At 50.4% G+C, this 13,874-nt stretch overlaps 1 protein-coding gene across 16 annotated transcripts in view; it reads left to right on the top strand.

Annotated features, from left to right (window-relative positions):
* WDR62 (WD repeat domain 62) overlaps positions 1-13,874 on the top strand; it is a 48,473-nt gene that overhangs the window by 4,789 nt on the left and 29,810 nt on the right. For 9 of the 16 annotated variants that reach the window (XM_055369082.2, XM_055369083.2, XM_055369085.2 and 6 more), the window contains 7 exons: positions 202-264; positions 6,182-6,239; positions 6,481-6,651; positions 7,530-7,667; positions 8,055-8,237; positions 10,068-10,228; positions 11,859-12,048. In XM_055369082.2, coding sequence (XP_055225057.1) covers positions 202-264; positions 6,182-6,239; positions 6,481-6,651; positions 7,530-7,667; positions 8,055-8,237; positions 10,068-10,228; positions 11,859-12,048 — 964 coding nt within the window. The remainder of the gene's footprint in view (positions 1-201; positions 265-6,181; positions 6,240-6,480; positions 6,652-7,529; positions 7,668-8,054; positions 8,238-10,067; positions 10,229-11,858; positions 12,049-13,874) is intronic. The other 7 variants (XM_055369089.2, XM_055369091.2, XM_055369090.2 and 4 more) reach the window with 2 other exon arrangements.

The following is a 13,874-nucleotide window of genomic DNA, read 5'->3' on the forward strand; positions in this document are numbered from 1 at the left end:
GTGTTGGTTTCTATTTAAGAACATAGCAATGTTAAAGTACCCTAGAATTCTCAGCGTAAACACCTGGAGGAGGGGGAGGAGGAGGAGACCAGAGAGAACCGAGGGAGCTTGTTTATTTGTGGGCTTTTCTGGTGGGAATAGAATCATCCCAGGACCCCAACACTCCCCACAGTTGAGGCACATTTTCCTCTTTCTTCCCAGCTGTGTGGTGGTGATTTTGGACCCCAAGGAGAACAAGCAGCAGCACATCTTTAACACCGCCAGGTAGGCTGAGGCCTGGGCCTGGGGCAGGGGTGGAACCAGGGGCTCGGCACACCTCCCCTCCCCCACACAGCCTGGAGATGCTCATGGGTAGGTGCTCACTCATTCACTCACATGTTGGCTCAGCAGCATTCGCCTGTGCTGGGTGCTGTTCCGTGTGCTGGGGACACAGCAGTGACCAGAGGAGACGAGAATCTCTGCTGGCTAGAGCGAGACAGACTGTAAACTAGTCAGCAAATTACTGGCTGATCATGATCAGTGCTATGGAGGAAATGATGGAGGATGTCTTCGGGCAGGTTTGTGGGCAAAGAATAGGAGGAAAGCCTTATCAGAAGGCTCAGGGAACACTGCCTTGACTCTGAGACCTGAAGGAAGCGAGAGGGTGACCCATAAGAAGCTGTAGGGAGAGCGCTTCAGGCAGGGGGCACAGGAAGGGCAAAGGCCCTGCAGTGGTTAAGAATCTCCGGCGCTTTAGAAGCAGCCAGGGATCTGGGTGCCTGGAGAAAGGAGCAGGGAAGATGAGGCTGGAACAGGCAGAAGCCACATCCCGTAGGCCTTGCAGCCTTGTAGAGGGTCTGCATAGCATGCTGAGTGCAGAGAGCAGCCACAGGAGGGCACCACAGGCCAGGAATGTGCTTTTCACCCCCAGCCCTCCAGCAGCTCTATTCCCTGCTTTGCTTTTCTCCACAAAATTTGCTCCCATCTCTGATATGCTGTCCAGTTTCCTCATTGATGGTATTCACTGTGGGTCTCCCTCAGTGTGAGCACTCTTGAGAGCAGGGACTTTCTCTGAGTTCATTTCTGTGTCCCTAGCACCAAAGAGCAGTATCTGGCATATTGATGGCTATTTTCTGAGAGAAAGACTGAACATGATTTGGGTTTTAGAAAGATCTCTTCAGCTATAAGTTTACTGGGGAAGGACTCGCTCCTCTGCCTTGGGGCTAACTGATCACTGCTGCCCTGGGGATGTGGTCCCAATAGGGCTGTGACCTTTGGAAGGCACACCATGTCCCTCCTTGGCATAGCTCAGGCTCAGCTCCTTTGGCCCAGTTCTCCAGGTGGATGGATAAGGAGTGGGTTTTCTCCTGCCCTTATGGTCCCTAAGGTACGGTCCTTAAGCTGTGGCAGGTTCTTGTTATCTGGCAGAAGTGCATTCCCTCTTGAAAGTGGCTTTTTGGACCTTTTGCTGCTAACTGTGGGTTCTGTTACTGGTGATAAGGGCAGAGCTGGGTTCCATTCCTGGCTCAAGCGTCTATTCACTGTGGAATCTCAGGTGAGACACTTCTTTCAGAGCCTTGGTCTCCTCTGAAAATAAAATAGCTGCCTCCAACTGGGAGAGCATTCGTAAGGCAGCAGCTACAAACCAGAGTGACACACACTTGCCCAATACAGTGTGTTTTAAAGGTTGGATAAGTGGACAACATTTCAAGATTTTTAACACAAAAATCCAAATGTCCCTTTTGCTTGGAGAAGTGAGAAATTCTCTGGCCTCTGGGGCCCAAATTCCCCTGTGGCAGTGATGGGCTGAGCTTAGTGAAATTTGTCAGGCCCGTTGTGGCCAGTTCCTCATACCTGTGTTGCCTCCCTAATCCCTGTAGGCAGTGGAGTGGGTGGCCTGGATCTGTAGTAGATGGTATGCAGGTGTCCGCCCTTGGCCACCAGTGGGTGTGCATTAGGAGGTGGTGTGGCCAGTGTGGGGATTTTCACTCCAACTGCATATCAGAATCACCTGGTCCCTGTGCCTCACCGCCCCCCCCCCCCCACAAGAGAAAGCCAAATCAGTTGATCTGGGATGAAACTTGGGCATTGGTAATTTTGAGACTTTTTATATTGAAATAATTTCAGACTTAGAATAGTACAAAGAGCTCCTATATACCTATGTACCTTTCACATATTTCACAAATGTTAGCTTTTTTTTCTTTTTTTCTTTTGGACACAGAGTCTTGCTCTGTCACCCAGGCTGCTGGAGTGCAGTGGCACAATCTCAGCTCACTGCAACTTCCACCTCCCGGCTTCAGGTGATTCTCATGCCTCAGCCTCCTAGGTGGCTGAGACCACAGGCATGTGCCACCATGCCCAGCTAGTTTTTTGTGTTTTAGTGGAGACGGGGTTCATCATGTTGCCCAAGGTGGTCTCGAACTCCTGAGCTCAGACAGTCTGCCTGCCTCAGCCTCCCAAAGTGCTAGGATTACAGGTGCGAGCCACTGCACTTGGCCAAATGTTAGCATTTTACCACATTTGCTTTATCATTTTTTGTCTATATACATATTAATTTGTTCTGAACTATTTGAGAATCAGTTGTAGACATGATGCCCCTATATCTGTAAATACTTCATGCCAGGCATGGTGATTCACGCCTGTAATCTCAGCACTGTGGGAGGCCTTGGAGGCAGGAAGATCACTTGAGGTCAGGAGTTTGAGACCAGCCTGGGCAACATGGCAAAACCCTGTCTCTACTAAAAATACAAAAATTAGCCAGGCCTGGTGGCAGGCGCCTGTAATCCCAGCTACTCGGGAGGCTGAGGCAGGAGAATCGCTTGAACCCGGGAGGGAGAGGTTGCAGTGAGCCAAGATCATGCCACTGCACTCCAGCCTGGGTGACAGAGCAAGAGTCCGTCTCAAAAAAAAAAAAACTTAATAAAATAAATACTTCAGTGTGTATTTCCTACAAAAAAAAATGACAATCCTTTTAAACTGTAATATATCCAGCAAAATCAGGAAATGAAAATTGATATATCACTCTCATCCACTCCCCAGAGGGCTCCATTCAGGAGTCAGCCTTTGTCCAATGAATGTCCTTTATGGCCAAGGGATTCTGTCTAGAATCACACATTGCATTGAGTTGTCCCCTCAGTCTCTTTCAGGCTGACGTGGCTCCTCTGTCTTTTCTTGACTTTCAGGATCTTGACTTTTTTTTTCTTTTTGAGATGGAGTCTCTCTCTGTCGTCAGGCTGGAGTGCAGTGGTGCGATCCTGGCTCACTGTAACCTCTCACTCCCCAGTTCAAGTGATTCTCCTGCCTCAGCCTCCCGAGTAGCTAGGATTACAGGCATATGCCACCATGTCCAGCTAATTTTTGTATTTTTAGTAGAGCCGGGGTTTCCCCATGTTGGCCAGGATGGTCTCGATCTCCTGACCTTGTGATCCGCCTGCCTTGGCCTCCCAAAGTGCTGGGATTACAGGCGTGAGCCACAGCACCTGGCCACTTTTTTTTTTGTTTTTTTGTTTTTTTGAGACGAAGTCTCACACTGTCGCCCGGGCTGGAGTGCAGTGGGGCGATCTTGGCTCGCTGCAGCCTCCACCTCCTGGGTTCAAGCGATTCTCTGCCTCAGCCTCCTGAGTAGCTGGGACTACAGGCATGCGCCACCACGCCTGGCTAATTTTTGTATTTTTTTTTTAGTAGAGACGGGGTTTCACTATGTTGGTCAGGCTGGTCACGAACTCCTGACCTCGTGATCCACCCGCCTCGGTCTCCCAAAGTGCTGGGATTACAGGCGTGAGCCACTGCACCCGGCCAATCTTGACACTGAGGATTGTAGATGAGGTATTTTGTAGAGTGTCCCAGCATTTGGGTTTGTCCAATGCTTCCTCACGGGCAGACTCAGGTTCTGCATCTTTGGCAGGAACAGACCAGAAGGGGTGCTGTGTTCTTCCTGGTGCCTCCTCTCAGGAGGTCTCCCATGACTGGTGGTGTTCACTGGGAGCACTTGGCCAAGGTGTTGCCTGCCAGATTCCTCCACTTCAAAGCCTCTCTTTTCACCTTTGTGATTAGCAAGTATCCTGGGGACATCTTTTCTGAGACAGTGCAAATATTATCCTGTTCCTCACCAAACTTTCACTCAACTAATCTTAGGCTTTGACACTTTTCAGATGCTCCCCAGGGAATTCTGATGTACAGCCAGGACTGAGAACTACTGGCTTAGAGGTCAGGGCTCTGCCCTGTCTGGTTAGGTAACTGCAGGCAGGGGACTTCCTTGTGTTGCAGTCACCTCATCTGCCAAGTTGGTCAATGAGAGCCCTGACTCCATGAAGCATGCTTGAGGAATCAGTGCACTGATGGCCACACAGCATTTGCCAGAGGGCCAGGCACAAGGTCAGGGCATGCAACAGGTTAGAGGTGGCTACAGGCAACAGAAACCCCTCCACAGCGTGGCTTAGAACCCAAGGGCATGCTCTTCCTGCATGTCATAAGTCCAGAGGTGGGCAGCCCAGGGGCTGCGTCTCTGAACACCACATTTTTTTTTTCTCTCTCTCTTTTTGAGACAGAGTCTCACTCTGTTGTCCAGGCTGGAGTGCAGTGGTGCGATCTTGGCTCACAGCAAGCTCCGCCTCCCGGGTTCACACCATTCTCCTGCCTCAGCCTCCCAAGTAGCTGGGACTACAGGCTCCCGCCACCAAGCCTGGCTAATTTTGTTTTTGTATTTTTAGTAGAGACAGGGTTTCACCGTGTTAGCCAGGGTGGTCTCGATCTCCTGACCTTGTGATCTGCCCACCTCAGCCTCCCAAAGTGCTGGGATTACAGGCGTGAGCCACAGCGCCCAGCCCCACTTCTTTTTTTTTCGAGACGGAGTCTTGCTCTGTTGCCCAGGCTGGAGTGCAGCAGCGCGATCTTGGCTTACTGCAACGTCTGCCTCCCGGGTTCAAGCAATTCTCCTGCCTCAGCCTCCCGAGTAGCCGGGATTACAGGCTCCTGCCACCACACCTGGCTATTTTTTCTATTTTTAGTAGAGGTGGGGTTTTGTCATGTTGGCCAGGCTGTTCGCGAATTCCTGACCTCAAGTGAACCACCCACCTCTGCCTCCCAAAGTGCTGGGATTACAGGCGTGAGGCACCGCACCCGGCCCCCATTCCTTCTCTCCTGTTCCACCCCATTTATTGTGAGGCTTCTGGTCTTGAAGTCACTTCATGGCCCAAGATGGAGTTCTGGCTGTCGTGTGCGTATTTCAGGAGGGGAACTGGTGGGAAGCAGGGCAAAGGGTTCCCTTTGACGAGTATTTCAGGAAGTCCCACACAGCATGTCAGTTTACTTCTCCTTGGCCAGACTAAGTCATGTAGCTGTACCTGCATAGTTGCAAGCATAAAACTGGGGTTATGTCAGTAAGGAAAGAGAGGCGAGTGGATATCCAGGAGGCAGCTTGCCCTTTTTGTTGCAGTAAGGAGCCACGGGAAGCCTGGGAAGCAGGTTGACTTGATGATGAATATTCCATGAAGTTGCCAAAGTCTCACTTAGTGACATTTACTTAGTTATCTACACACCAATTTACCATCTCACGTAGGGAGACAATTATTAGATTGTTAAGGAACAAAGGTAAAAACAAGATTAAAAGAGAGAGGGGAGAAGAAGGAAACCATACAATCTGGGAACAGTGAATCTTGCTGCCAGAAACCTACGAGCTAGCCTGTTCATTCAGTGCTTGTGCAGGCTAGCTAGGAGTATCAGAAACATTTTGGCTCTTTATGGATTTTCCAGAACACCTTGAGTATTTAGCAGTGGAGCACAGGCTGCAGGCTACCTTGATGTGATGCCTGCCAGGATCCTCCCATCAGCACCACCCATTTAGTTAGGCCAGGCCTGTACCATTTCCTGCATCTCTATTTCTCAGTGTTACAGGGTGGATAGGGTCTTAGGATACCCACTGCGGCAGAGGGTGAAGAAAGCAGGGTCCGCATACAGTGTCTACTCCATTTGGGTTTGGTGTCTCAGGGTGGAAGGGGCCTTTGCATTTACCCCCATTTCTCTGTGTGCTTTCCTGGGCACACCAGCAGCACTGGCTCTGTGGGAGCTGCTTGAGCTCACCTCTCCTGGCCTCTTCCGAGGCTTGGGAGGCAGGAGAGGGCAGAGTCCTATCAGAGTCGCCAGGATGGGGTCTGGCTGGCCACCCTCAGCGGAACCAGTGATCAGCTCTTTTCTTTATCCCCAGGAAGTCTCTCAGTGCTCTGGCCTTCTCCCCTGATGGGAAGTACATAGTGACAGGGGAGGTGAGTCGTGATCGTGACTGAGTGGGAGTCGGGGGCTGGGGGGTCTTGGAAGCCATTCCTTCTGCTCCCGGCAGGCCTGGGAGTCCCTGGAATAGCTCCTTCCTGGGCCAGAACAGCCCTGTAGCAGATGGGGGAGGTGGCTTTTGGGCACATCCTGTGGCAGTGCCATCTTCGGCCTTGACAACCGTCTAGCCCTGCCCGGTACAGAGCCCAGCAGCAGTAACGACCCCACCTTCCCTAGAATGGGCATAGGCCTGCTGTGCGCATCTGGGATGTGGAGGAGAAGAATCAGGTGGCGGAGATGCTAGGCCACAAGTATGGTGTGGCGTGTGTGGCCTTCTCACCCAATATGAAGCACATCGTGTCCATGGGCTACCAACATGACATGGTGCTCAACGTCTGGGACTGGAAGGTAAGAGCCGACCAGCAGGCCTGTGGCAGGCAGCCAGCTGCCAGAGCATCCTATGTCTTGGGCACAGGGAGAGCTACATGAGAGGACGCAGTAAAGTGCTCACTCACCCAACAGATAACAGCTATTGAGCACCTGTGACATGCTGATCCCTTATTGTAGGGCACAAGGCAGGCTCCCAGCTAGAAGCATTATACATATTTTTATATTGACCAGCTGTGACCTTAGGCAAGTGACTTAACATCTCTGTGAGTCTGTTTCCTCCTCTGTTAGATGGATATAGTAGTACTTATCTTGTTGAGTTGTGAGACTTTAATGAGTTGATAAGCACTGGAAGGCTGGGCTTTGGAACAGCTGTGGAGCTGGCAGAAGTGGGTACCAAGTCCTGGCTCTGCCCATAACCCACTATGTGACCTTGAGCAAATGACATCTCCCCCTCTGAGCCTGGTAGGGTTGGGGAGAAGCGCCTCCCTCGTGGGGCTATTGAGGGATTGAGGGAATTTCATGGGTTATCCTGTGAAGGGCTCAGGGCAGGGCCCAGAGCAGGAGCCCCATCTGTGACAGCCATAGGTTGTGTTGTCCTTACATCCCAGCTGTGACTGTCCCCAATACCATGTGTGGGCTGCAGAGCTTAGACCCTTGGAGAGAGCTCTGGAACATACTGTCCCATGGGGACCATTCCAAGCCTCTGTCCCCTCCTCTGTCGGTGAGGAATGAGCAGGGTGCCCCACATAGGTTTCCCCATACGGCAGCTCCCTGGAGGGTCCCAGGAAGACAGACTTGGAGCGGGGACGAGCAGGGAGTTCCAGCCTGAGGGCAAAGGCACAGACAGTCCAGTGGAATGAGTGCTGGCATGAGCTTCTCTGCACTTATTCTTCCAGAAAGACATCGTAGTGGCCTCCAACAAGGTATCTTGTAGAGTCATCGCCCTCTCCTTCTCAGAGGACAGCAGCTATTTTGTCACTGTTGGGAACCGGCATGTGAGGTTCTGGTTCTTGGAAGTCTCCACTGAGACAAAGGTGAGTTTCTGTCCCTGCCCCTTTAGCCAGGCCCTGAGGGAGTCACCATCGGTGGCAGCATGGTCTCCTGTTTCTCCCTGAGATTTGAGGGCAGCGGTCTCGGGCCATTTGGCCTCTCAGGGGCCCAGCTGCTGCTTCTGGGCTTACTCTCAGGGTGCTGATGCACAGGCCCTGCCAGGAACCCCCTGACCCTGGGACCAGCTCTCATTCTTGGACTGCTGCTGTCCAGCCCCTCTGTCCAGAGTGGCAGGGTTCTAGTGTTTTCTTCCCTTCTCCTCCATTTGGAAGAGCTTCTTAGAGTTCTCCTGTTTTGTTGTGTCCTATCATCTGGTCATGCAGGGCCCAGCTGTGTGGACTAGTATCTCACTACGCCCTCTGTGTCTCCAGGTGACGAGCACAGTGCCCCTTGTAGGGCGCTCGGGCATCCTGGGTGAGCTGCACAACAACATCTTCTGTGGTGTGGCCTGCGGTCGGGGCCGGATGGCAGGCAGTACCTTCTGTGTGTCCTACTCGGGCCTCCTCTGCCAGTTCAATGAGAAGAGGGTGCTGGAGAAGTGGATCAACCTGAAGGTACCACCTCCCTCTCTACCATCAGTTGGACAGACTCTTTCTCGTGATATGTGTCTGCAGGGGTGTTCATCAGCATTGACCACACAGGTTCTGCTTATGTGACTAGTGGTGAATGACTCCCTCTCTCTGAGCTTAAGGTTCCACATCTGTAAAATGGGAGTACTGCTGCCCTCCCCGCAGAGCTGATAAGGAAGTCACGTGAGATAACATAGGCAAGGCAGTGAGCACGGTGCTTGGTACCCTGAAATGGGCTCAAGGTGACAGTTGTTTTCCCATGACTATTTGATCTACTTCACATTTCTTTTCTCCTTTGAGCACTCTGGCTGGTAGAGGATTGCATTTTTTTAAAATTGGAGGTACCATTGATTTAATAACTTTTCAGTCAAAAAAGACTACACAAAATACATAAACTTTTATTTATTTTTATTTATTTTTACTTTTTTTTTTTTTTTTTGAGATGGCGTCTCACTTGTTGCCCAGGCTGGAGTGCAGTGGCACAATCTCGGCTCACTACAAGTTCTGCCTCCCAGGTTCAAGCAATTCTCCTGCCTCAGCCTCCCAAGTAGCTGGGATTACAGGTGCCTGCCACCACACACAGCTAATTTTTGTATTTTTAGTAGAGACAGGGTTTTACCATGTTGGCCTGGCTGGTCTCGAACTCCTGACCTTTAGTGATCCATCCGTCTTGGCCTCCCACTGTGCCCGGCCGTAAACTTTTAAACTAAAGCATGATCTATCAATACATTGCAGAGCTTCTTTCCTTTAGTATCTGAAGGTTTGAGTCCAAGCTGTTTTCCCATCTGGAATCAGTTGCCCATTTGGCTATCCGCCCGAGCGTTGTGGTTTCCTCTCCTGTTCCTGGCCTGCCTTTGTGACTCACTCTGGAGATCACCTTCAAGGTTAATGGCATGTGGAAGAGTTCCAAGTTTTATCTCTGTCCTAGTTGGTTAAACATCATTTTCTCTTTTTCAAGCAAGTGAAAAGCTTTCAATAGATAGATGTTTATTTCCTAAGCACTAAATGACTCATAAATTAAGTCCCTGTAGATTTGGAAAAACTCCTTAAACTGTGTCTAGAGGTCTAGCACTTCCTAGTAGGATAGACAGTCCTTTCTAGATACTGTAACTTTTTTCTGTACCGCTTTGGAGTACAGTCTTTATGAAGTTGTTTGTAAGCAAAAGGGAATAAAATTTAAGCCTAAAGACTGCGCGCGGTGGCTCACATCTGTAATCCCAATGCTTTGGGAGGCAGAGGCAGGTGGATCACCTGAGGTCAGGAGTTCAAGACCAGCCTGACCAACATGGTGAAACCCCATCTCAAAATACAAAAAATTAGCTGGGTGTGGTGGCGGATGCCTGTAATCCCAGCTACTCTGGAGGCCGAGGCAGGAGAATCGCTTGAACCCAGGAAGTGGAAGTTGCAGTGAGCCGAGATTGTGCCATTGTACTCCAGCCTGGGCGACAACAAAAAACTCTATCTCAAAAAAAAAAAATTTAAGCCTAAAATTCAACCCTGTTACTACAGGTGACTTACCTGAAGTTGCAGTCTGCTGAACAGGTATTTTCCATACACAGCTACGTTTCTCTGTAGACAGCAGTGACAATTCTGTTTCCGTTCATGCCTCTGCCTACCTGCTGGCACATGTCTTTCAATAGCAGCAGTATACTATATCCTGATTTCACAAATCTTAAAATATGCTAAAATGGGTGTCTTAGACCCAAGGAACTGTAAGTCTTCTCTGGAGGCCTAAGGCTGCTCTGTCAGTCCCCATATCCCTGGGCCAGGCCACATGAAGCACCAAATCCACTGGGGTCCCTTTTGCCCCTACAGGTCTCCCTGTCTTCCTGCCTCTGTGTCAGCCAGGAGTTCATCTTCTGTGGCTGCACAGATGGGATAGTCCGCATCTTCCAGGCCCATAGCCTGCACTACCTCGCCAACCTGCCCAAGCCACACTACCTTGGGGTAGACGTGGCACAGGGCCTGGAGCCCAGGTACTGCCCTGTGGGGAGAGGGAATGGGAGGGGCCCACCCAGAGTCTGTCCACTGGCATTCATCCATGCTTCCAGATCCATCTATCTGTCTGTCCATCCCACAAATACCCATCATGACTCTCAGCCCTGGGCATTACAAAGCAGAAAAAGTCCTTGCCTTCTGAGGCAAGCCTCACAGTGAGAAGTGAGGCTGGGCAGGGGGAAGAAACAGCAAGAAAACAAAGGAATAAACAATATCATTTCAGATAGCGGTCAGCATGGTGAAGAACAGTGCAGAGCAGGTGTGAATGTGGCGGAGTGTTTCCATCCACATGGCTGACCCCTACTAAGTGGCTGCTAAGTGCCAGCCCTGGGCTGGAAGCAGGACACGCCTATTATAATGAAGCAGCAAAATCTCTGCCTCTGTGCAGTATAGCAGGGGAGCTCGATGATAAGCAAGTACACAAAAAAGATAATTTCAATAGGCATCAGTGCTTTGGGGAACACAGCAGGGACTCGGGAAGGAGAGTGACCGGGGTGGGCTGGGCTGATTGGGTGTCTGGTGAGAAGGAGCCGCTGTGTGGAGAGCTGGGTCCCAGCAGTTGAGGTGACAGCACACTGGGCTTGTCATGTTGCAGGAATAGTAAGGGACTGTGTGGCCAGAGCCCAGTGTGCCCTGGGAGGATGGTGGGAGATGAGGCCAGTGTGGGGCGCCTGTAGTCTATCCTCAGGTCAGTGGGCAGTTGCTGGGGTTTCGGGCGTTGGGGTAAATGACCAGGCCTTACATGTTAGGTCCCTCTGCTGCTGTGTCGAGAGTGGATAGAAGCGCTAGGCTGTGGCTTTCTTCTCCTTTGTTGCAAGTCTGTTTTATGGAATTGGGGGCTACCTAACCAGGGGGTGCCAGGTGCCTAGGGCTGCCTCTTTGTGGATTTCTGGATGCTAGCTCCTGGGTGCCTTTTCCACGACAGGGCCTGAACAGGGGAACTGGGTGTCATGAAGGAAAGGAGGGGGCGAGCAACCCACAGGCAGTGTTGTGTTGTAGTAGCCGGGCTCACAGCTCTGCTGTCTTCTGTTGTGCTCTGTGACCTTGGGAAGGTGACTATACCTCCCTGTGCTTCCGTTTTCTCATGTGTGAAATACAGTACCTAGCTCTTATCGTGGTTGTGAGAATTTATTGCAGGTAAAACTTTCGGCCTGGCACAGTGTAAATGCTCAGTAAACTGTAGCCTTCATAGGGAGACCCCAGGCCAAGGGACAGCTCCCCAGCCTCCTTAGGACACAGAGGCTTTTTGATCATGCGTTGGTGAGGCCAAGAAGAGGTGAGACCTGAGATACATGCCTATTATCTTTCTATGCTCAGAGAGAGAGCAGGAGCTTGGGTTTGGTGAAATGATTGGCGATAAATGTTCATAGGAATCAAAAACTCAATTGCTCTCAGGGCCAGGCAAAAATTTCCGGTTTGTATCCTCTATATGAGAAGCAAAGCAGAGGAAGAGGGAAGAGGGAAAAGTAGAATTGGAGCAGGAGAGATGGATGGCCACAAATACCATGAGGGATGGCATTGCCGGGGAGGCATCTCCACTGTCACTAGAGGTGGCTGTCACTAGTCAGTGACATTGATGGTGATTGATTACCCATGTGGCCTTGTTAGCTTCCTCTTCCACAGGAAGGCGGAAGCAGTCTACCCAGATACAGTGGCACTGACCTTCGACCCCATCCACCAGTGGCTGTCCTGCGTGTATAAGGACCACAGCATCTACATCTGGGATGTCAAGGACATCAACAAAGTGGGCAAGGTGTGGTCAGAGCTCTTCCACAGCTCCTACGTTTGGAATGTGGAGGTGAGCCCCCCCACCCCCTTGCCCCTGCTCAGCCTCTGCACAGTTCCCCACAGTTTGGGAACCCATTCAGTAATTCCTTCAGAAGATACTCATTGACTCCCTCCTATGCGTCAGGCCCTGTCCTAGGTGCTGAGGACACAGACACAAAAACCTTGCCCTTAACGAGCTCACATTTGGATGGGAAAGGAAACCTGCAAACATCATCAGTGAATAACACGCCAAGCAGCAGTAACCCTCTGAAGAAAAACGAGGCGGGGAAGGGGAAGGGGAATGCAGGTGGTATTCTAGAGAGGAGAGGGGTCAGGGAAGGCCTCCCTGAGGACATATGAGCAGAGACCTGCAGGAAATCGGGGAGTGAGACCTGCAACTGCTGGGGAGAACCACAAGCATAGAGGCCCTGCGGCAGGAACATGCACTCCACAGAGAGCTTTGCTGTGGAGGTCGTTTATGTATTTCACTGCTTTTTTTAAAAAGGAGTTGAAGACGGGGCATGGTGGCTCACACCTGTAATCCTAACACTTTGGGAATCTGAGGCGGGAGGATCACTTGAGCCCAGGAGTTTGAGACCAGCCTGGGCAACACAAGACCCTGTCTCTACAAATAATTTTTAAAAGTTAGCCAGGCATGGTAGCACACACGTGTGGTCCCAGCTACTCAAGAGGTGGAGGCAGGAAGATCACTTGAGCCTGGGATGTCAAGGCTGCAGTGAGCTGTGATTGTGCCACCACACTCCCACACTCCAGCCTGGGTAACAGTGAGACCATGTCTAGGAAAAAAAAAAAAAAAGTTTTGAAGTTTTTATTTTCTGAGAATGAATTTGTGGGTTTTTAAAAATTCTCTAAAGTTAGCCAGGCACAATGGCTCATGCCTGTAGTCCCAGCACTTTGGGAAATCGAAGTGGGCAGATTGCTTGAGTCCAGGGGTTCGAGATCAGCCTGGGCAACATGAGGAAACCCCGGCTTTACAAAAAATACATAAAAATTAGCCAGGCGCGCCTATAGTTGCAGCTACTCGGCAGGGGCTGCGGCAGGGGGGCTGAAAATTTCTTACTGGGAATGTTTGTCCTAGAGAAATTGGGTTTTCAGTGGCCAGATTCAGGATCGTGAGAAAGAACTTTGTCCTTTTGAATAGGCAGCATTCAGCCTATGACTCTGGTTGAATCTGTCTGCCTTCATAGGGCTGACGTTTTTGTTGACAGCACTTTTTTTCCACTCAAAGAATGTTTTTTAATAACTTTTAAAATTCATATATGAAATTTTTAAAAATTTGGGATAATAGGTGAAATATTACAGATAAGGCTACAGTCTACATTGATGACTTCCCTGCCCCCAGTTCTGCTCTCTCTCGCCCTCACCATTATCAATTTTATTATGGCTGTCTTCAGTTGATTTTCTTTGCATCTCCTTATTGTTTATGTATATCGCTGTTCAACAACAGTATCTGTGGATAGATCTTTTCATCAGTTCTAGAAAATTCTGAGCCAATACTGCTTCTTCTACCCTCTTCTCTCTCTCTTTTTTTTTTTTTTTTTTTTTTTTTTTTTCAGACGGAGTTTCACTCTTGTTGCCCAGGCTGGAGTGCAATGGTGTGATCTCGGTTCACCGCATCCTCCGCCTCCCGGGTTCAAGTGATTCTCCTGCCTCGGCCTCTCAAGTAGCTGGGATTACAGGCATGCGCCACCACGCCTGGGTAATTTTGTATTTTTAGTAGAGACGGGGTTTCTCCATGTTGGTCAGGCTGGTCTTGAACTCCCGACCTCAGGTGATCCACCTGCCTTGGCCTCCCAAAGTGCTGGGATTACAGGCATGAGCCACCATGCCCGGCCT

Source organism: Gorilla gorilla, chromosome 20 (assembly GCF_029281585.2).
Source record: "Gorilla gorilla gorilla isolate KB3781 chromosome 20, NHGRI_mGorGor1-v2.1_pri, whole genome shotgun sequence".
Classification (NCBI taxonomy): Eukaryota; Metazoa; Chordata; class Mammalia; order Primates; family Hominidae; genus Gorilla; species Gorilla gorilla.